General features: G+C 52.2%; 1 protein-coding gene across 1 annotated transcript in view; it reads left to right on the forward strand.

The window, feature by feature from the left end:
* The window catches only part of EDA (ectodysplasin A), a 56647-nt gene that overhangs the window by 25348 nt on the left and 8468 nt on the right, over positions 1-22831 (forward strand). The window contains exons 2-4 of the mRNA XM_042825018.1: positions 7417-7519; positions 19578-19607; positions 22454-22633. Coding sequence (XP_042680952.1) covers positions 7417-7519; positions 19578-19607; positions 22454-22633 — 313 coding nt within the window. The remainder of the gene's footprint in view (positions 1-7416; positions 7520-19577; positions 19608-22453; positions 22634-22831) is intronic.

Below are 22831 nucleotides of genomic sequence, written 5' to 3' on the forward strand. Positions count from 1 at the left end.
ATAAAGGAATGAAAGGATGTGCTGAGCTGCTGTGTGCCCCTAGGGGTTCAGAAGCAGCAGCCAACACCAGTGGCTCTGCAGCCATCCCAGTGCAGATTGCATTGGAGGTGTGTGGGCAGTGGTGCCACTGAAACCGATGGCAGCCCCAGCTGCTGTGCTGCTGCTGGCCTGGCTCCTGGCTGGGTGTTTGGTGGTTGTCACACATACAGTGCACTTGGTTTTCTTTTATGGTGATACTGTTTGGCTGGGACTACTTGAAGTCCTCCTCCTGTTTCCTTCCCTTCTGCCTCTCCTTCCAGTGAAATGTCATAGAATTAATCACAGCCAAGGGCCTGGTTGAGCATCCAGATTTAGAAAATAGGGTTTGAAAGCCCTCATGCTGAAAGTAAAGATGCGCTCCAACAGGAAGTCTTTGTTTTGTTACGGAGCAACAAAGGGAAAAAATAAAAGTTTTAAAAGTTGACAGCAAAAAAAAAAAGAAGATGTTGAGACATTGAAGATATCCAGAGTTTGTGAGGAGCTGATGTGGCTCCGGGCTGTGCTGGGGCTGCAGTGGTGGGGAGGCAGAGTGCAGATGGAGGAAGGCAGAATGGGGAAGGTGTGCGTGGCGTTGGGTTGGTGGCACTGCGCTGCACTGTGCAGCCTGCGAGGGCTTTGGTGGGAGGATGAGGAAAGCATTGCTATTGATGTGCGAGAGGAGAAACTGTGACCTCCATATGGAGGGGGACACAGCCCAGCTGGCTCAAAATGGGGCTGAAAAAGACTATGAAGGCTAATTAAAATGTGAAAAACTGAGAATTCGTGCTAATAGACAGCAGATCTCTGTCTGGCGCTGGTTCACAGCTAAATCTGATTTCCTTGGGAGAGGAAAGGAACTGATTTGAGGCCCATACCTTGCACTGACACTGATTCTTCTCAGCCCTTTTACCAGCGTGTTCCCAGAGCGGGGTTGGGTTTCTGCAGGTCTGCCTGCAGCAGGAACCTCTTAGTGCCGCTACCATTAAGAAATTCAGCACAGGTGTCTTCCTGCATGGTGTTAAACTCAGCGTTGACCTCGTTCTCCCCCAACATCTGGGTTGTGTTTTTAGCTTTCCCTTCCCGTGCCAACAGGTGCAGTCAATTGAAGAACCCAACATTGCAGCGTGCCGTGGGGCTGGAGCATCAGTGCTTGTGCACGGCCAGCCTGCGTTCAGCACGAGAGGCGGTGATGGAGGTGCCAGCCAGAGCAGCTCCTGTCCCCGTGGGGATGGAGTTCCTGTAGTCACAGCCTCCCTCACCTCACCACCACCTGGAGGGCAGGCCTTGGGGCTTGCAGCACTGTTGTTCTCTGCAGCTGGCATGGGTCTGTTTCCATCTCCCCTTGGCAGCTCTCAAGGTCCGTTCCCTTCAGCGCTGTCTGTGGAGCTCGTGGTTGCAATGCTGAGGCTTCCGTATGGCTTTCACTCCCCCTCTGGGCTGAAGCTGTGTAAAAACAACTGCTGGTATGGATGAGCAGTCATAGCTGCATTCCCCTAGGCCACGAAGGAGCCATCATAGGAGGAGGGTTGGACTGCTTTCCTAAGCCAGCAGAGGCCAACTCCCATTGCTGATCCCAGCGGCACCTCTGCACTCAGGGCTGCACAAATGTTGCCCTCCAGCAGGCTGCTCTTGCTGGCGTTCAGCCTGAAATATCTAAGAAATATCCCTCAGTGGTCTGTGCTTAACTTGCAGACCCTGGGCTGAGGTGTCCAGTGAATGGTATGGAAGCGTCTTGCCCTGCTCCATCCCCACTGTGGCATCACTGAGGGGTTCTGCAGCATGGCAGGATGGTGAGCAGCTCTGAGTCATACAGAAGGCATTCATCTGTTCTCTCTTCTGTAACGTGAGCGTGCCATTAACTACAGTTAGCAGTTAGCTGTGTTTGAAAAGTAGAAATGAGTTAATGGTAGAAATATAAATACATGGGACGTTGCACGTTAAACTCGGCTAAATTTATGGGATGTGCAGGAGGCGCTTTGATTAGCTGTGCAAAGCTGAAATAGCTGTGAAAGCACCATGAGCCAGCACCACACTGTGGAGGGAGAAGTGCTTTTGCTTTGAAGACAGGGATGCTTGTGGCTGTTTTTGCTTGGAGAGCCATGGGTGCCCCATGCCTGCAGGATTCAGGGCCAGGTTGGATGTGGCCCTGGGCTGCCTGATCTGATGGGTGGCAGCCAGCCCAGGGCAGCAGGTTGGAGTGAGATGACCTTTAAGGTGCCCTCCAACCGAAGCCATTCTTTGAAGTGGTGTCAGGATCCCTGTGGGGTTGCCCCTCTGCTCCAAGTGGGTTCCGACCATCTCCTCCCTGTGCAGTAAGTGCTGCCCTGAGGAGGAGCAGAGTCAGGCTGCTCGGTCCTAGCTCAGCTCTGCAGGATAGTTTATGAGCTTCGTTGTAGCCTCTAATGACCATTAATTGTGTGTGAGTATTGGCTGGTAACGAGCCTTGAACTGATAACCGGCAACTTTGTTGAATGCTCTGTGCTGAAAAACGCAGTAGCTTTCCCGAGTAATGAAGTTAAAATACCAATAAAATCTTAGGAAAATATGCTCCCTCCCTCTTTTATTGTTGTCTAATCACTTTATATTACCGCAGTGCCTCGAAGACCCGAGAGCAGGACTTGGTGGGTTCGTGTTTAAAGCCCTGATTGCGCAGTGCTGTGCTGAGAGGCTGCTCAGCTATGGGCAGGAATGCTCCATCCCTCTGTCGGCACAGTCTGCCCGGATCGCTTGGCCTGAGCTCAGTGGCATCTCTGGAGCTTTCATCTCCTGAAGTGGTTCGTGGGGCGTCTCAAAATGGAAGGGACCCACATGATGGTGAAGTGCAGCTCCAAGGAGGCTGTGGATGCCCCATCGCTGCAGGCATTCAAGGCCAGGCTGGATGTGGCTCTGGGCAGCCAGGGCTGCTGGTTGGCGACCCTGCACGCAGCAGGGGGTTGGAACTGGATGAGCACTGTGGTTCTTTTCAACCCAGGCCATTCTGTGATTCCAGGCCCCACACAGAATGTCTCAAAACGGGTAGGAAACGTCCCTGCTTATTGCAGGGCAGTTGGGTTAGATGACCTTTAAAGCTCCCTTGCTAACTCAGCCAATTCTATGATTCTAGAAAATGTTGTTTGCAGAAATTCCTTTGCCTCGTGGCTTTGGGAGGTGAAGTGTTTAAAGACGGCTGTCCAGTCCAACAACCTCAGTGAGGATCCTCATGTGGAGATGAGAACAAGAGGGAATTGTGTTTTTCTTCGCCTTTTTTTCCCCTATCGATTCAAGAGCTGCTGTTCTGTGCCTGTGGGACCTCGGGCTGCAGCGTGAATAACTGGCACAGCAACCCAGCTGCCATGCAGGGGGAAGGATGGCAGGGAGCGCTGAGAGGTGGAGCAATAAGGCGAGAAGGGTTTTGGGCAAGGGAGGCTGGTGACTGAAGCTTTGTGAAGGAGATGAGAGCCACAGAACGGCTGACGTGGGAAGGGCCCCCAAAACCCATCCGTTTCCATCCGCTGCAGTGGGCCGGCAGCTCTCAGGCTGCCCAGGACGCAGCTCCAGGGATGGAGCATCCTACTGTGGGCAGCCCCCCAGGGGAGGATCTGAGCCCCCAGCCCAGGCAGGGCGCAGCTGTGGGCTGGTGGCAGCTCAGCTCTGCCCAGGCGTTGGCTCACAGCATAGCTCACGTTTCGGGAACTTTGCATTCGGGGCCCGGCTGACAAACACGGCGTGTGTAAATTCTTGTCGTGTTTTGTCATGTTGAAATGCGAATTGTTTACTCTTTCTCTCCTTGCGTTTTTATAAGAACGAGTCACGATGACAAAAAAACAAAGCTGAAAATATGTTGAATGGCTTCTTTGGTATAAAAAAAAAACAGCAAAGCTACTCCCCAAACTTCTTCTTTTTTTTTTTTTCTTTTTTTTTTTTCCCAGCCTGTTTGAAAATAAATAATCTCCTTCGGGTTTGACACCACGTGTCACCACGGGCGAATTCCTGCTGTAGGACAATGGGCTGCGATTCAGGGAGCTGCTGCTGGAACCGCAGGCTGTGCCTGCTGACCTCCAGAGCCAAAAAGCAGCAGCAGCGCTCGCAGGGAACGGCTCCGAGGAGCTCCGGGTGGCTCCCCGTCCTCACGCCGCTGATCTGCAAAGCTGCAAATGAGAGCGTGAATTGAATGAGAAGGGCAGCGTTTGGTGGTGAGGATGAGGAGGGCTCGGTGCCTCCCTGCTTCCCCCTTGGGAGCAGTTTGACCCTTTGGATCGTGGTGCCCAGTGGGTCTTTGTTCTGATGTGATGCGTGGTGTTGCACAGGGGTGCAATTAAACCCCCAAAGCTTTGCTATTATTTATATATCCCAGCGCTGCCTTGCTTTTCCTTATTGCTTGTAGTTTATATATCCAGCCCTAACGATGCTCCATCTGGGTCTTATATCCTGAAGAAAGATTCCAATTTATGGTACCTTTAAAATGTATTTATATATATATATGTGTGTGTGTATATAAATATATATATAATACACAATAAAATGTCTTTATTCTTCCTTTTGCAGAGTCCTTTCTTACAAACCAGATTGGCTTCTGAGTAACTGCAGGCGACGTTATTTTGGTAATTCCTATTGTGTTCTCATGGCATTCCAGAGTGTTATTGTTTGGTGTTTCCAGAGAGGTTCTGCATGTTGCTGCAGAGCAAACCAGTGCTTTTGTGTGCACGCCTTTGTGTTTGCTTTATTCTGCTGACAGAAAGCAAGGTATCACTGATTCATTGCAGCAGGGCGTGCTTTGGGCTATTGTTCCGCAGGTTATTTTGAGGTATGTTTTCCCCTGGGGGTTTTTCCTCTCTTTGCTGTTTGACCTTTCAGCGTCCCAGAGAGATCTTGGTGATTAAACATAGGGAATCGTAATGGGTTTACACAGTGTTGGCCGTTTGAGGCCTTTGCATGGGAGTGCTGATGCCTCCAGCTTTGTGTGTAGCTGTAGCAAAAGTCCAGCAGGAGCTGCTGCTGCTTTGGCTGCAGGTGTATTTGCAGGGCTGTTTTTTGGGTGGTCCTGTATGGAGCCAAGGGTTGGACTCTGATCCTTGCGGCCCCTTCCAACACTGGATGTTCTATGGTTCAACCCTCATTGCTCATGGTGGGAAGGGTTCTTTGCAGTACATCTGTGCTGTGACGCCGTCCTGGTGAGTGTTCTGCCTGGAGATGATGTCTCTCCCTGCATCTGTCCCAGTGGCTGCGCTGTGTTTTGCAAGCTGGGTGGCAAACACCTGCAACTTTCTGCTGGTACAGCCTCCACTGTTGGAGACAAGTGGAAAACAAGAGGGTAGGTGAGGTTAACTCGAGGCAGAGTGCAGCCCAACGGCCAGGCTGAGAGCTGCAGACCCGTGAGCCGTGTGCTGCTGTTAGTCACATCTCAGGGGTGGCGGATGGGAGGAGCATCTCTGGCTCTTCAGCCCCACACAGCTGTGCTGGACCCGAGCGCTGTTTCCACCCGTGTGGGTGTGAGTTCTGTGTCTGAGAGCTTTATGGTGGGTAGGGGCAGTGGGGAGCATGGCTCTGGGCAGCTTTTTTGCTGGAGCTTTTCTGGCTGTGCCATGCTGTGTGTGTTGCTGGGAGCACAGCTCCGTACAACCAGAGCATCGCTGGGGCTGGAAAAGCCCTCTTGGATCCTCACCCCCCTACCACGTCCATGCCTGCATCCCTCACTGCCCATCCCCAGAGTTCTGAGCTCCTCTGGGACGGTGACCCCACTGCTCCCTGGCAGCCGTGTCAACGCCTGACCGCTCTATGGAGAAGAAATTGTTCCTAATGTCCAGTGACCTGAAAGCAGTGCTGATGTTCCTCCTCCAGCCCGAGGAAAACCTCTCTAAGCCCTTTTGTGTCACTTCCCGGAGCTCAGTGCTGCTGTTTGCACTAATGAATGTTGCAGAAGCAGTCTCAGGCCAGGCTGCTCTGTACATCTTTTTTCCCCGCACCAGTTATGTCAGTTTGCAGTCCAGGCTGCAGTCAGTTCTGCCAGACAGCTTTCTTTCATTGGAACTGTTCTCAGACTGCTCACAGCTGCTGTGGCTGCCATCGCTGCCATAAGCAATAAGTTCTGTTATTTTCCTAAGACTGACTTTGTACGGTGATGGAGAGAGGGCAGGGGATCCGCAGGGTTAGCTGTTCCACCTCCTTGTCCTTCAGTCCCCTTTTGTGCGTTGTTCCCTGGAGATCACACGCTTACAAAAGAGGGGGAAGGAGTGGGGCAATGAAAACTTTGAATGGGTTTTACAATCACTGTTTTTTTTTTCCTTTTTTTGCTCTTGTAGCTGGGTGAGCACAGTGTGCTGCACCCAGCCCAGTGTGGGCAGCAGGGGTCCCAAACTGACCCTAGCAGGGGCTTTTGTGGCCTGTAGCTTCATACACTGCCCTTGTAGCTGCTCATCCATGAAAGGGGTTGGTTCTTCCCTGCTATTTAAAGGCTGCTTTGATGCGCTGGGTTTTGTTCTCTGTGCTGATAAGCTTTGGTGCTGCTTCTGGAAGCCTCTTTGTTCCTTCCTTAGATGGGTGCATGTTTGGTGTGGGTGTGTGTTTGTGGACCAATAAATGCAACCGAGTTCCTTCAGCGTGAGGAGGAAAACCCCATCCAGGTCACCAGCAGTGCAGTGCAGGCTGAAGGAGGTGGCTGCCACAGAATCATAGAATGCTTTGGGTTGGAAGGGACCTTTCAGATCACCCAGTTCCAACCCCCTGCTGCAGGTAGGGACACCTCCCTCTAGCCCAGGTTGCTCACAGCCCCATCCAGCCTGGCCTTGACATGCAGTCTCCTGTTCTGTGGAGCAGGAGCGCATGGAGGAATGCCTCCAGCAATGGGCTGCTGTCACAGCTGTGCTGATGGGCTGTGTGCTGCTGACCATCACGGGGCTCTGATGGCAGTGAGTGCTCTCCACCAACAGGAGATTGCTGCGGAGAAACGTTTCCCTCTTGGCAAAAGCCGTGTTATAACCATGTACTTGTCCTAGGTTTAAAGTGTTAATGATGTGGTATGCTGAATTGGATTTAAAGGTCCCTGAAGACCTCTGAATCTCAGTAGCTAATGAGGCTTACAGAAGGGAGCTCGGGAGAGGAAAACTTACTGGCAGTGAGCAGTACTGGTGAGAGCTCCAGGATTGAGCAAGTTTTGCAAAGGATAATTAAAAGCGATTGCATCAGCGTTTGGGGCTTTTGCTTATTTCCAGCTCGACCCTCCATGATCTGCGTGTTGGCTGCGGGCAGCAAGGTGGTTTTTACTGGGTTACCAAATAGGGAACAGAAATAACTCTTCTGGTGCAGCTCAGCCCCGTTGGGAAATGCCCAGCTTCATCTTCTGCCTTGTGCTGTGCATCGATGTGCCCGCCTGCTTGGATGCCTGGGCTCTCCAGCAGCCTTAACCTTGTCCTTGTCTTGCAGCTGGCCTTGCTGAACTTCTTTCACCCTGAAGAAAAGCTGCATGTTGGAGAAGGCAGACGTGTGCGCCGGAACAAGAGGAGTAAGGGCAGCGAGGGCCCAGATGGTGAGTCCTGCTGTGTTCCTTGTCTTCTCACCAAGGGAGCAAGCATAAGGACCTTTTCCTTCTTATCATGGTTATACGCAGAATTCTGTTTGTAAAGGAGAAAACAAACAGCATTCGTGGTGTATAGCAGTTTCTGTATGATTTTGATTGCCTTCCAGGGTGCTAATTCCAGCAGTCCTATTCCTACGTCCTAGGCCTAGTGAACTTGTGCACAGTAGTGCTACTGGGTGTCCTTGTCCTTAATTCTTCCACAATACTCGAGGCTCTGTGCTCATTCCAGGTAACTGTTTGTACTTGTATGCCCATATTTGTTGCTCTGTTGGCCTGTTAGCTGTAGATCATCAAGTAGCTCTTCACTGTCTATCAAATGACTGCGAACATCTGCATCGCAGAACGTTAGCTGTTCTCTAATAGGATTTCAAGCACGCTGGAGGATCTCAGGTGACTTCAAAGCGTGTGTTTATCTTTGAAAGCACACGTTTAATCTTTAACCTGGAAGCCACGGGCAGCGGAGCCCATTGCTGACATCTGTGATGGAGCTGGGCTGGTGCGTGGGACATGGGGTGATACGGGAGCAGCTTCCACTCCATGTGAGCTGCGTGCACGGTGCTGCCAGCAGATGTTTGGGGGATGAGTCTGGTCCACGAGGCTGTCAGAACGCCGGCTTCATGCTGACAGATGTGCAGAGAGCTGTGCGGTGAGCAGGAGCTGCTGAAAGCTGATGGAGGCTTTTCCCTCACTGTTGTGCCGAAGTGAGAGCGTGCCCCTCTCGTAGCACTGCTGCAGCCTTCCCACGTGTGCTGCAGGGCTCAGCCATCCCTGCAGTGCAGCGTGCTCCCGCCGTGTCTGCTTGGAAGTTATATTTTGACTGTGTGAGGTGATGGGGATGGGCAGAGTTGCCATAGTGATGGGTTGTGTCCTGGTGAGCTTAGCAGAAGGGGTTACATTAGCAAGCAATTAGCTAGTGTTTGGCTATCGCAGTTTTATTGGGTAGAGAGGCATTTAACAAGTGTCAGCTGCCAGGGAAGGGACTGTTCTGCTAACAGCCATGAAGTCAATAAACAAACAAAACTGCATTCTACCCCGTGTGATTGCTGGGGTTTGTTTTAGGTTTGCGTGCAGGAATCTGTTTTTCACAGAAGGAAAATGACTCATTTGAAAATATATGTACAAACCAATGATACTGGTATGGCATCACTGTTTTCTCCATGAGTTTTGCAAAGCTGCTCAAACCTTTGGTCTCCAAAGAGCCCCCAGAAGATAAAAGTGGATGCACTGCAGATTCCAGGAGGAAGCGGGTGTGCCTTCCATTGAGGCCTTGAGAATACTTGTCCAAAATTGGTCTGGGGACCCTCTGAGTCCCTTGCCATGTGCAGCCCGAAGCGCTGGGCAGGGTGGCACACAGCTGCTGCCCTTCCCACTGTACCAGCACTGCGCTGGGCAGCGAGATGGGAACACGGGATGTGACACTGGGAAGAGAATGTGGCTGCTTTCCTAAAAGTTGTTCTTTTTCTTTTAGGAAAATGAGCCTCCACGGCTTTGGCAGTGAGTGGGGCATTTGGAGGAGGGGGCAGAGTTGGTCCCATCTGTCCCTGGGGCAGGAGGCTGGGATGCTGAGGGGGCTGGGATGCTGAGGGGGCTGGGATGCTCAGGAGGCTGGGATGCTCACGGCTGATGAGTGCGTGGGCTTAATGCTGGTTGGTGCCCTGGAAGCACCTGAACAAAGCCAGGGTCATGTCCTGGGAGGAGGAGGATTAGGGAGGAGGCTGCCATGGGGCTGCCTTGCCTGGCCGTGGGCCTGATGCCCATCCACATGCTGCCAAAATCAAGCTTGCACCACTGAGAGCTGCATCCGCTTCTCTCTGCTCTTCAGGGAGCCCAGCACTCTCCTCGCAGTGCCCTGTGCTACCAACTCCACCTGCCTTACCCTGCTCCACCCCGTCCCTCTGCAGCATCTCCTCTCCTCTTTTCCCCTCCGTCCTTTCCATCTTGGTGTATTTATGCTGCTGTGGAACTGCTGCAGCTCCCAGATGGACAAATCATTCTGGAGCTGGTAATTAGCAACAGTTGTGCTAAAAGGAACCATCAAGAATGTTAAATTAGTCCACTTTTAAATAAACTGTGTATGAAATGTTAGATCTCTATTCCCAGAGCTGCAGTAAAAGCGCTGCTGGCTCTTTGCTAACAAAGCCAGAATATGGGAGTAGCATGGTTGTAAGTACAGAGACAATTCCGTGCTCTTGAGGTTATAAATAATGACAGAACATTTACAAAGCAGATGTCAATAGGACTCTTTAAAAAAACATGCTTAAAAAAAAAAAAAAACCAACAAAAAACTAGTTTCTTTTTCTCCTACTTTCATCTCTGTTCCCAGTGAGATCCCTGCGGTGCTGCTTTCCTGGTCTGGTTGGTTTGTGCTGTTTGGTTTGGGGTTGGCCCTTCTTTGTTTTTTTAATCCCTTTCCTAGGTTTGTTCCTTGTGTGCTTGGTGAGAAACACGGCTGATTGTTCCCTGCCCTTTGATGGGGAGCGTGGCAGCTGGGGCACTGTCCTTAGCTGACAACACTTGGGTTCCTACTGCTTTGGCAGTCATTGCCGCCGAGGAAAGTCCTCAACGAGCAACGAGTTTCAGTGCTGCTGGTGGGTTTTGCTGGGGTGGAAATACCAAGGGCTCTTTGGCTGCTGCCCTCACACCCAGGGCTGCAGAGTGCAGGGTCAGCAGGGTGCCCAGCCGTCCCCGGGTTACGGCGCAGGTCGGTGCGCGGTGCTCTGTTGTGCACTGAGGTCACAGAGGGACTTTTCCTGCTCGCTTCCTCTCCGTTGGAAAGGGAAGATGCAGCCCTCCGACTGCAGAGCCCAGAACAATCAGTTCCTTTGTGCCGGCCCCGTGCAATTCCCTGCAGCCCAGGGATTCTCAGAAACGCAGATGGATGAAGGGAGATAGAGCCTTATTGTGCTCGGAAACCATGGCGATGAGCTCTCCGTAAATAAAGAGCATTTCCTGGATACTGGAGCGGAGGAGACGGTCCCAGAAGAGCCACCTCACCAGAACACACTTGATTTTCTCTGGTTTCCCCCGAATTTCTCTGTGATTTCCCCCAAACCAGGAGGAGTTAAGCTATGCCAGAGCAGACGTTGAGTCCTCACGTGTGAGGGCCGTCGCCTCCCCGTGCTGACGCTGTCAGTACTTTCTATTACCACGGTTAAAACTGAGCCCACAAATCCCTTACAGCCCCTTGCCTATGGTGCACCTGCACTTGTTGTAATGGGGCATGCTGCCTGTGGCTCACACAGCTCAGGCACTGCTCTGCCAGGAAGATTGGTGGCTACAAATGCAGTAACCTGATTGTAGATCACAGCCTGGTGTCTGTGCTGTTCTAACTGCTGTTTCCACAGGGACGCATCCAGAGAAGCTTAACAGCTGTTGGAACGTTCAGAGTGACATCCAGGTGGTGGTCCTCAGCTCTCTTGCAGCAGTGGCAGACAAACACCGACCCTCTGCTGCAAACAGACGGAGGTGGAAGTTGTGTTCAAGGAATCCTCTAGCACCAGGTGTGACATGTAAGGCAGTGCACAGACAGAAGAAACATTTTTAGCTCATCCTCGGCTCAGACTGCATGGAGCTCAGTTCTTCTGAAATTACTCTTGAATTCTGAAACCACTTTGAGGCCAAATCCATCACAGTATCCATTAATGACCTTTGCTGAAGCCTCCCTCAGGCAGCCCTGGCCGTCCTGCAGCAGAGGCATCATCTCAGGGATGTTCCACGGGAGTCTGGGAAGAGCAGAGATGCCAGCTCAAAGGGTTTGGAGTCACTTTCTGCAGCAGGGAGGTGCATCCCAGCAGTGTGTGTTGGTGGTGTTTTGGTGAGGCTGTACTGCATCAGAGGTGAGGAGGTCTGCAAACCAATGGAGCCACAAAGTGCTCACTGAGCTCTGATGTGCATGGCTACCCCGGTAGCATCCCTTCCAGCTGAGACCTGCACTGTTCCAAAAGAAGCCTTGCTTCTTCAATATTCCCACAGCTGTGATAGGATGCAGCTCTGTGCGTGTGTCCTCTTGCTCTGGTCCCTCCCCATTCATCTCCTGTCCGGTGTGGGTAAGGTGGGAGGACAGCAAGATTCTGAGATGCAGAGGAAACTTGGAAGGCTTGAGAGAGAATTCTGTGCTCAGAACTCCATCCAGGCCGTGCATTCAGGTCCTTGTGCTGATTCAGCTTTTGGATGGGTTTCAGTCCTGTCCTGCCCAGATCCTCAGCGCAAACCCAGCGCCGTGTGCTGCAGCAGGCTGTGCTGGAACTTGAACTACTCTTTGAAACTTCTCTTAAAGCTGCGTGTTGAGCAGGGACCAGTATCATTAGAAGTAATTGGTGACTCCATATGAACTCCACTTGTGAAAACTGGGGCTTTTCATAACGCCTCTGGTCAAATGCTGACGCTTGAGAATCTCAGTTTCTTCTGTTACAAAGCATGGCCCTGGCTAATGAGAAGAGAACAGATGTTACAGCAGGGCGGGAGTGTGATTGCATCTGAGCTATGTGTGCATCTGGACTGTGAATGCCACGTACCAGGCATTGTAAAGGCTGACTTGGACTGGTGGCTGGTGATTCTTTCCCCACAGTGTGCCGGAGGCTCTATTGTCTGTCCTTGGGAAGTGTTTGCAGCTGAGCTTTGATTTCTGTGCACGCTCTGCTCGCTGGCCATGGCCCTGCAGCACTCTGCAGGCGCGTGGTGCTGTGGTCCATCTGGTCACTGAGTTGTGCTGCTGTGAGAGCTGGCTGTTGGGTGCATACCTCTCCAAACGGCTGGGGATGCTGCTCAGGGTCTGCTTGGCGACTGCAAGCTCTGCCTTCTGCAGATTTGGGACAGAATAGTATTGATCTGGTTTGCTGGCAGCCCTGCTTGTGACAGAGGTGTTGGCACTTGCTGATCCTTGTGGTCCCTTCCAGCCTGAGCCATTCTGTCATTGTATGAATGCACTTATTTTCAGTCCATGGCAGTCAGGGTGGGACTGAATAGCCAAACACAGAGCTGCAGCTCTGGCGATGGAATCGTGGAGCTGCCTTCAGTTGTGGCCTGTCTGTGCGCTCGTTAAAAACTTGCTTAGTTATACGAGACCAGATACATTCACCATAAAATAGGAGAAGTTGCACAAAGCTGCAGAACAGCACCAGCGAGGAGCTCTTTGGGGAAAAAGCTGTGAATGAGGCACGACAATTCCATGTTTTCATTAGGGCTTTGTTGGCCATGATGTATAGCTATTGGTGCTGTGAATGTGAGCAGGGCTCAGCTCAGCGCTCATTCATCTGACTGCGGTGATGTGAATGGATGGAGTGGGGCAGAGCCAGGTAGTGCTGTGCTGGGTCAGAATGCTGTCAGTGAAGGTGCAGGCTTCCCAAGACGTGGTCTCTGTCTCTCCCTTGGGTTTCTTTCAGCTCCTTTTCAGGTTCCTCCAAACGTGAGCACACGTGCACGCATGTTTGCATCAGCAACAGAGCCTGTGCAGCTCTGCGTCATTAAAACCATCAGAACAGCTCAGAACAATGCAGAGGTTTGCAGTGCAATGAGATTGCAGGCGGGAAGAAGGAGAACCATGTCGGCTTGCGCAGAGAGAGGAGGGCTGGGTGGGTTTCCTCCCGCCTGCTCTGGTTCCTCAGGCCTGGCTGTCTTAGAGTGCATTGGAAATGACCCATTGCAGAGCATCTTCCCTCTACTCAGCTCCAACCTTGCAGCAGCACTGCTGGGGAATCGCTTCTGCAGGAATTCGGGACATATGTTACTTGTTTATCTTAGTGGGATGTGACTTAAAATGTCAGAATGTTTTGTGTTAAGCAACAACCGAATAAAACAAACAAAATAAAAACACAGCTGTAATACCACGCTTTAAATAGTTGCATTCAAATATGTGGTATTGATAAAGTAAGCAATAGGGTGCAGCGGTGTGTAGAAAACAAGCGTTGCGAGGCCGGCCAGCCAAAAAGCAGCCTTGAGATCCTCGAATTGGAAATAGTAATGCTGTTTGTCAGCTCCACTCAAAGATCCAGCTCTTGGAATCCACCCGCAGCGCCCGAAGGGAAACAAAAGCACATCATATTCTTCCATAGCCAGCGAGAGTGCAGAGAGATGAAATGTGACGGCCGCAGGTTCTGCTGTGAGCCCCAGGAACTTGGCTGGGACTGATGGTGTGGGAGCGGAGCTACGAGGGGCGGAGATTTATGTGCAATTGGTTTTGTGCTGTTCTGAGAAGCCGGCGCAGCGATGTTCTGCCAGCAGCGGTGGCTCTGCAGCTAATTGGGGGCAGGACGGGGTCTGTGCTGGGGAGCACCGTGCTGTGCTCCCTCCTGATGGGGTCAGGATCCTGCACAGCCCCTCGTGCTGGCAGTGCCGTGCTGGTGCTGTAGGTGCGCGCAGAGGGTTGAGCCTGCTGCCACCTCAGCTCTTCCCTGCTGCCAGCCGCGGGGCCCCTCTTGCCTCCAATCCTTCAACGCTTCAGTTTGCTGAAGTTTTTCTGTTCTTTTGAGGCAGCGGTGCAAATGAGAACCTCCAGTGTGATGAAAGCTTTGAGTTTCAGTTGTTCTCCCAGCATGGTTTTGAGGGATGTTGCAAAGTGCTTGGTGGGTTACCACGGCCAGCAGGGACAGCTGGGAGCTGCCTGCAGGCTTCCTGCTGGGCCTGTTGCTGCATTGGGGTGCTTACACCTGGCAATGTGACACACGCTGTGCTGCTGCTCTCCTACGTCTGTCTGTTGCACTCCTGCTTCGCTTCGGTTCAGTTGAGCAGCTCTAACTGATGATTTTTTCCCTTTAATCTGATTAAAGACCATTGTAAAGTGCATCACAGCTGCCTGTCGCTGTTAGCCAGCATCTCTGCATTCCTGCCTTTCACTCATGAGCTCGACCAAGTTATTCCCATTGTGGAGAGCCTTGCTTTCTTAATCATCAAACCGGGCAGAAATCTCTCTGAAGCACTGGTAGGAGAGAAAAACAATGGTGACAGCAACAAACCTGCAAGGTGATGAGCTGTCATGGCAGCCTGAGGCTGTCTGAGGAGGAGCACGGTGCTGCTCCAGGGAGCACAAGAGCAGCAGCGAGGAGCTGGGGCTGCTCCCACAGCAGTGCATGGGCTCAGAGCAGCAGGGAGGGAGCAGGCTGCTACCCGTGGGGCTCCCGGAGCAGAGCGATCATCTGGATGGCACATGGGTGTGGGTTTGTCCTCTGATAGATTGCTCAGAGGAGAGCAGTGAGGCAGCAGAAAGCTGCTCTCGTATCGAATTCACCAGCAGATAAATGATCTTCAGCCTTTGGCGCTGGTGCAGAAGCTCTCAAAGCCTCGTGGCCGAGCACGCAGCGACCCAGAAGTGCCAGAGGAGGCCTCAGCGTGGGATACTTCCCCTGGAGGTGTGTGGGAAAAGTCCTCTGGGGAGATGAAGAATGGCCCTAAAAGTGGATGGAGCCGAGGGAGTGCCTCGAAAGAGCACGGAGAGCTGCAAAATGCTCATCATCTTGAGGAAACTGGTTTTGAGTGTCAGTTCAGTTCAGCACAGGGGTGGGGGATCGGAGCCGTGGCAGATGTGAGTTGGGGCTGAGCCTTGGCTGGGCACTGAGCAACGTGTGGCTCAGGATAACGGTGGCACTGTCTTGTAAGCAAAGACCCCTGACGTGTAGGACGTGGGGCCTGTGGTGTGCGGGGGGCCATCGTGGAGCATCTCAAAGGAGTGAGAACAGGATAATGGAGGGTGACTGTGTCCATGTGTGAGCTTAAAAAAAATCATTGGAACAAAAGCAGAGAGAGGCAACAATGGTGGCTGAGAATAACCGATGGCCCGGGGCTCTGCCCTGTGTGCTTGTGCGTCAAACAGCACGATTTCATCCTTTTCCCCTGCTTTGTACAATGAGCTCCCCTTTCCGTTCTGTAATACATTCAGTGTATTTGGATTTACTGAAGTTACTCCAGGCCTCGTACCTGGGACATCCCATCCCACGCTTGGGTTCACCCCTTCCTCCTGCCATTGCTGACAGCATCTTTCCTCTGCTCCCAGCAGGAGACCGCCCTTCCTCTTCCCACCCCCAAAACCCACTCTGCCAAAGCATACCAGACGTTTGGAGCAGTGCATGGTATGTTTTATGTCTTGGATGCTTTCCTACATCTATAATTCATCCTATTTTCTGGAGTGATAATAGCAAATAAGAGCTGCTCCTCGAGAGCTGCTGCCTGGCTCTTTGGAATTGGTGAAGAAGCACTTTCTGTGCAAGGGAAGGGGAAAATTCATCCTGCTTCAGTATTTGTATTGCTGATATTTCAGCGGAGTCCAAGAAGCTTTCATCTGGCTAGACCAAATTTCCTGAAAATGTTGAAAACATATTGGTTCAAAACCTCCCCAAACCCACGTGTTCTGGATTAAGCATGTGTTGGGAGCTAACATCCTTCTTTCCCCAGCTCCGCCATGGTCTGGCATTAATAACACAGCACTTGGAAATGTTTGAAAAGCCTCACATATCTCATAGCCCCGTGAGTGGAGTGAACATCGGTGCACCCATTCTGCAAACAAAATGATGGAGTTGCGGAGGTTGAAGTGGGCCTTCCCATCTCATCCGTTGGGACAGCGTGTCAAAGCGTGTCATGGGTTCCTCATTGCTTGAAAACTTTATCTCTGGAGTAGCGGTTTAGCTTTTCTTGGTCTCTTCCCTGCTTCCCCCAGCATTAATTAGAGAGGGATACGGGGCTCGATGGGAGGCTTACTGGGCAGGACTCCTTGGTAATCATCATGGTTCCTTGTGGTCTTACCTGCTGTGAAATGACAGCGTCCACCATGCAAGGTTATACCGACTGCCACAGCCTTCTCTTTGGGACACCAAAGTACCAAAGTCAAGAAGGACTTTGACCAGCAGCCATATGTCTGTTGGTCGCTTCTCTAGTGATGCTTTCCCCGCCGTGGCCAGGTGGGTTCTGCAAACCATCTCTTCTCCAGGGGCCTCTGGTGGAGTCAGGCAGCATTCAGAGCTCCCTCTGGGATCCAGCAAGCGATCTCTTTGTTAAACCAGATGGCTACCAGGATTTGGAAGAGTGCTTTGCTCAAATTCCCATCGCTGTTGAGAGAGGCGGTTGTTAAACCTGGCATTCCTCTTGCAACCACAGCCAGAAGCTCCCGCTTCAAAGACGAGGCTGCAGGTTTTTGGGAGTGCACAACGTTGGGAAGATGGGCCTGCTGGATAAGTCACACCGAGCTCCTGCTTCTGTTCTCATCTTCAGGTTGCAACTGCGCTGGAAGTGAAGGGACGTGTCTGCAAGGTGGACAGGGAATCGCTGGGTCTGGGTTCTGCCTGTCCCTGGGGTGAGGGTGGCTCAGCAGTCTTCCTTGGGACAGCTTTCTGCAATGGCCTTTTGCAGGTTTTACATCAAACCAGCATAATTACAAAGATCTGTTCCTGTCAGTAAGACCAGTTTGAACCATTCTGAAAGAATTCGAGCTATTTCTCGTTAATCCACACACACAGCTAATAAGTGAACGCAGGTTGGTTTGTGTTTTTTGTTATTTTAAATATGCTATTTATATCAGCACATGACCTAAAGAGGTTTGGGGGTATTTTTGTATTTATAGCAAATCACAGCAGCGTGTAGCACACAGAAAGTAAAATCAAGGGGGGGGGGGGAGAAAAGTAAACTCTCTTAATCTTTATAAGCGAAAACATGTCATGTGTAATATCCTCGAGTTGCATCACCATCTGGTTTCTCTGCAGCCCGTGGTGGTTATGCAGCAGATGTTGGGGCCGACCCCATCCCTGCAGCACTGTGCAGTGCCCTCTGCGTGGCCACATGTGCTGCCCTGCACAGCGCTGGCCCACCTGCTGCAATCCCTTCCTTGGCGTTGGGAAGCGGCCGCAGGGATTCTGCTGGTGCTGCCCCAGACCTCCTCCCGTGTTTCCCCCCTGTGCCAACCCTCTGCAGGGGGAGGGCCGTGTTTGGGTTGGGGGTTATGGAGGGTATTACGAGTGGTAGAAGCAGCTCAGCTTGCTGGCTTTGGTGCTTTGAGTCAAGTTAGCAGCCTGCTTCGTGGTTCTGTGCTAACAGCCTGCAGTGCCCTTGGGAAGAATTCTCTCCAACAGGACTGATGAACTGTTGAGCCTTTCTGGCAGTGCCCTATGGGGCTGAAGGTTCACACTGAGCCAGCAGACCCCTCCAGACCTGTGCTGCTCTCCTGGAGGTTTGGAATAGCCCCCTCATTTCCAGCTTGGTTGCCTTTGGGCAGGAGCCTTTCTACAAAAACGTTCTCGTTTGAACTCAGCTCTGTATGGAGGAGCTCCACCAGGCAGCAGCAATCTTCACTCCATGTGTGTGGGTCATTTGTAGGACTGTGCATCCTGTATGAGTGAACCCCATCCCATGCTCACTGCTGTGACCTTCAAGGCCTTCCTTCTGCTGCCCCTCTTCTCTGTCTTGGTGCTTCTTGACAGCTTTGCTGAAGCAAAGGGTTCCACAGAACTGTGAGCTCTTCTGAGGAAGAGCAGCATAGGAGCGTAAGAGCAAATTTCATTTCAGCTGAAGCAAAACAGAGGGGAGGATAAACTTCCCTCAGTTTGGTTTGGCCTCAAGCACGAATAGAAAGCTTGCAGGGGAGAATATAAGTGGGGTTATGAGGAGGAAGAGTGGAAGCTGAGCACAAATACAAATGCAGAAGAGCCCCGTGCTGTGGCAGGTATTGGGGTGGAACTGTGCCTCCCAAACTCAGTGAGAGGCTGTTACTGCATCGCAGTCAGTTCAGAGCTATCTGATGAGTTCTGAGCAAAACCAAGCAAAGCTTTGGCTGCTGGTGCATCCCGTGAGCCCCATGGCTCCCCGTGCAATTAAACTATCCATCCCTCCCTGTTGGGAGACGAACAGATGCAAACCCCAGAGGCTCAGAAGCTCCCAGGGCTAATAATATTGTGTTTTTTTTCATGTCAGAAGTATTTTTGTGTTTGTCGAAAGATTCACTTGCACAGCCGTAACATCTCTCTCTGCCGTGCCTGGAACAGATGCGTGTGTTGTAATATAGACTGCGAACATCCCCATCGCATGTGGTTCTCATTCCTCCCATTCATCTTTGAAGCTAATTGGTTCCATCCATCCCCAATGTGTTTGGCTCGCCGCAGCTATTTGTACTTTCACTCTGGTTATGGCGCTAATGGTGTGATATATATAACATGAAATAAACTCTCGTGACTCCGAGGTCTGGAGAGGCGCAGAGGCAGTGCTCGCCCCGTGCTGCCCGCCCTGGGTTGTTCTCTGGGTGATGTTCCCTGCCTTGTTTGCTTTCCCTGAGCACGGTGTCGCGGTGCTTGGCAGGTGTGGGCAGCATGGCAGTGGCCGCCAGGTGTGTTGGCCTGGCAGCTCGCCTCTGCTGGGCTGATAGGAGGGTGTATGTTTGTACAGAATGCGTAAGAAATAGCTTTTTAAAAGAGCAGATTGATAGAGGTAATAAGTCAGATGATACCCTACATTTCCTACATGCAATGCGTGTGCCTGGGCTCCAGGGGTTCTGCAGGCAGGGTGGCACCTGGGGGTCTCGTTCTTATCCATCATGAATCGCTGGGGAAGCAGTGGGGTGTGCTTCACGCTCATGCTCAAGAGCTGTGCCCTGCCTCAGCTTCTCTAGGAATGTTTCAGCCACGAGCTGAGCTGGGTTCCCTCCCCAGCCTGCTTTCCCCAGGACATTCGCTGCGTCACCAAGGCAGCAGGGCTCTGCACAACCTCCCAGCAGTGGCTGCACAGCATTCTGCATTACACGGATTGAGGCTCAGGATTTCTGCTGTCCAAAAGCTCAGTGTGCCCCATTGCAGTGGCGACCTCGGCGGATACAGGCAGCACATCTGTGTGCAGAAGTCAGGCAGTGCTGCAGCAGAGCTGTGCACGGAGCATCCTGCACAGAGCTGGGGGCTCTCAGCCTTGGGTGACCGCTTCTGTTCCCAGTTTTGTTCCAGACAGAAGCCTCTTCCCAAGTGCTACGGGTGGCAGCGGGGATTTTTAGGATTAATTGATCACTGAATCTTACTGGCTTTCTTTTTTGTTTTTTTTTTCTTTGTAGGTCCAAGCTCAGTTAAAAACAAGAAAAAGGGTAAGTTTGATTTTTAATGTAATTTGACCTCAGTTAGCCCTTGGTGCATCTGTGTTAGTGTTCTGGCTACAAGTTCTCCACCTGACATGAATGGGAAAACCATTCATTCACATCCCAGCAATGGGCACAGCATCAATGCAGCACTCTGGGGCTGCTCCCCATGCCTCCAGCATTGCTGTGGCAGAACTGCATCCCCCAGCAGCACTGTGGAGCTGGAGGTGCTTGCTGAAGTCTTCTTTAAAAGCAAAGGGAACTTAATTGTATTGTATAGAAGTGATTCCCATAACAAACAGCTGTGCTGCCATGTGCCAGCTGTGGCGAGCTGCCTGCTCTCTGCAGCTCCAGCTTCCCTCTGCTCTGCCATGGGTCCTGCTGCAGCTTGGTGCCTCCTTCAGACCTTCAGATTCTCTGAATGCACTCTGCAGCTTCTGTGTGCACCAAATGCAGAAGTTCTGCTTTGTGTTTCCATGCTGAGTGTGGGTTGGCCCACAGGTGATGCCTGGCTTTCTCACCACATTCCTCAAGCTGTTTGCAATGTGCACCTACTACCCAAAATGCAGACTGGGGAGGTGTAGTGTTCTGTGTTTTGGGCACACGATTCCGTGCTTTGTGGGGCATCTGGTGCCATCTGTGTTTGTGCCTGGCTCCTTGGCACACACAGTGGTTGTGCATGGATCTGCTACCAGAACACAATCCAAAGATCTGGGTTGCTCTGTAGGCTTGTTCTCGAAACCAAGCAACAGCCATTTAGGGTTTTAGGTTTAGGGGAGTGCAGCCATTGGCCCCCTGCTGCTCCTCACACCCATCAGAGCACCCATCAGAGCACCCACCCATCTCACACCCAGCACACGCCCACAGTGCCCTGCAAGCAGCAGGAAGGTGCCAGCTGTGTGCAACTCAGGGGCTCCCCCAGACGTCTCTGCAGCACTCAGTGCTCACTGCTGATGCAGGGCTGCACCCAGCCAGGGCTGTGACAGCACCTGGGGATGGGGCACCCAGGATGCCACGTTGCACTGCTGCATGGCCCTGGCACTGAGCCGCAGCAGCCCCTGCACGGCACAGCACAGCACAGCGCTCTGCTCTTGCTCCTTGCATGCAGCCTCACGGCTGATGGCTGCTGTGCTCAGAAACATGGGCTGTTTGTGCTCCAGAGCTGCGTCATGTTTCATGTTCACAAAGTTTGTCCTAACAGAGCTCTGAAACCCCAAACCCTGCTAAATCAGCTGAGCTAACAGCAAACGGTGCTGTGGTGTTCGTGCAGTCCTGGAGCAGCTGAGGGATCTCGCAGTGCTGTATTACATACAGCTGTAGTGCTGCATGGAATATTTTTCTGTTATGCTGTTGTCACATTTTCTTTAATTTATTTTCGTTTTTTGGACTTAGAGCTTATTGTTTGGCAAATGGCAATTAGGGAAAGCACACGCTGACTGTGCTGCACTTGGGTCATGCTGCCTGTGCAGTGCATGTGGCTCCTGGGAGCAGGGCCTCCACCAGCAGCTCTGCCACACTGAGGGGCTCTAAGAAAAGTCCAGAGAGGAGAAAGGGGAAGCAGCAGCAGCAGCAGCATCTCATTCTTGTGTATCCATGCTGAGCACTGCAGTGCACTCCTTGCTCCGTGCTGCAACCCACCCGGCAGTGGTCTCAGCTGGAAGGTGAATTGAGCTTTGTGTTTTAGTGAATAACCACTTTTTGCCTTGTGATATCAGTGAGCAGGATTCCATTACAAAGGAGGGGGAGTTGAAATTGCTCAAAGGAAAAAGAATGCCCAGAATGCACATCCCTGTGCAGCTTCAGAATGATGCGTGGTTGTTTTGCTGCTGAACGAGCAGCATGCTGAGCTGCAGACCCCACTTCTGAGATGGATTGGTTAAAACAGCTGGCATGTGATCCTCTTGGGAAAGAAAGAAGGGGAGCCAGCCATGGAACTGCTGGCCCCATGTGTGAGCCTTCCTCAGCATTGGCCTAGGTAGAAGGAAAGGCATTTGCAACGTGCTGCTGGGGAGATAGGTGAGAGCTGGGACTCGAGCTGCTCATTTCCAAGAGCTGTCACCATCCTGAGGTGGAGCATTGCTGGCGTGGCCTGGTGCACGGCCAGCTCAGGTGTGAAGGCACAGCTGCTGATCTGGGCAGAAATATTGCAGGTCACAATTTGTCCCCCTGTTTTTATGGGATGCTGGCATTACTGCCATATTATTTTGGTTATGCATAGCTAGTTTAGTTTACTTCTCTGATTCAGAAGGTAACATTCTGCTTCCTTTAGCCCTAGAATTTACAAGGCTGGAGGTGAGTTGTATGCAGGGAGCAGCAGTGTGGGGAATGGCCGTGAGGCACTGAGCAGCACAGCTGTCTCTCATCCCTGGTTCGTGGCCACAGTGCACCAGGTTGTATCCCACCAGTTCCATGCAAGCTGAAAATTCTTGCGGTGTGCGGTGATGTGATGCTGATGCTGAAGGTTTATGTACAATGCATCAGCATACAGCAGCTGGGAAAGATTGCAACTGTTTTCCATCAAAAAGCCTCGGTCACATCCACACCCCTGGGGCAGATGCTCCATCCCTCGGGTGGCCCTGAGGTGCAGTCCTTGTTTAGGTGTAATTGCACTGCAGGTGATGACCTGTGGTCACGCACCCACACGGCTGCCTGGGGAGCAGTGGGTTTCCCCAGAGGTGTTGCAGAGCCGTGGGGACGTGGCACTGAGGGATGTGACACTGAGGGATGTGGCACTGAGGGATGTGGCACTGAGGGACGTGGCACTGAGGGATGTGGTGCTGGGTGGGCTGGGAGCAGAGGGGCCTCTTCCGACACGAGTGATGCTGTGTGCTGACACTTGGCCTTGTGTTTTCCAGGTAAGAAGGCCGGTCCTCCAGGACCCAACGGTCCCCAAGGGCCACCAGGCCCCCCTGGGCCCCAGGGCCCCCCTGGCATCCCCGGCATCCCCGGGATTCCTGGGACCACTGTGATGGGACCACCCGGCCCCCCTGGCCCACCCGGCCCCCAGGGCCCCCCGGGGCTGCAGGGCCCCTCAGGTGAGTGCTGCTATTAGAAAAGGCTTCTTCAGAGAAACCGGGGCTGTCCCCCCACAGCTCACACAGCTATCAAGGGGAAGCTTAGCTGATGTCAGTCTCCCCCAGGAGCAGGGGACAGCAGCAGTGCCAGGTCCTCAGTGCTGCCGCATGGTGCCCACGAGCATCTCCTCTGTCACGGAGCTTTGGCTCTCGGAGAAG

Source organism: Centrocercus urophasianus, unplaced genomic scaffold, assembly GCF_019232065.1.
Source record: "Centrocercus urophasianus isolate 14NV4802_14NV808 unplaced genomic scaffold, USGS_Curo_1.0 seq_24, whole genome shotgun sequence".
Lineage (NCBI taxonomy): Eukaryota > Metazoa > Chordata > Aves > Galliformes > Phasianidae > Centrocercus > Centrocercus urophasianus.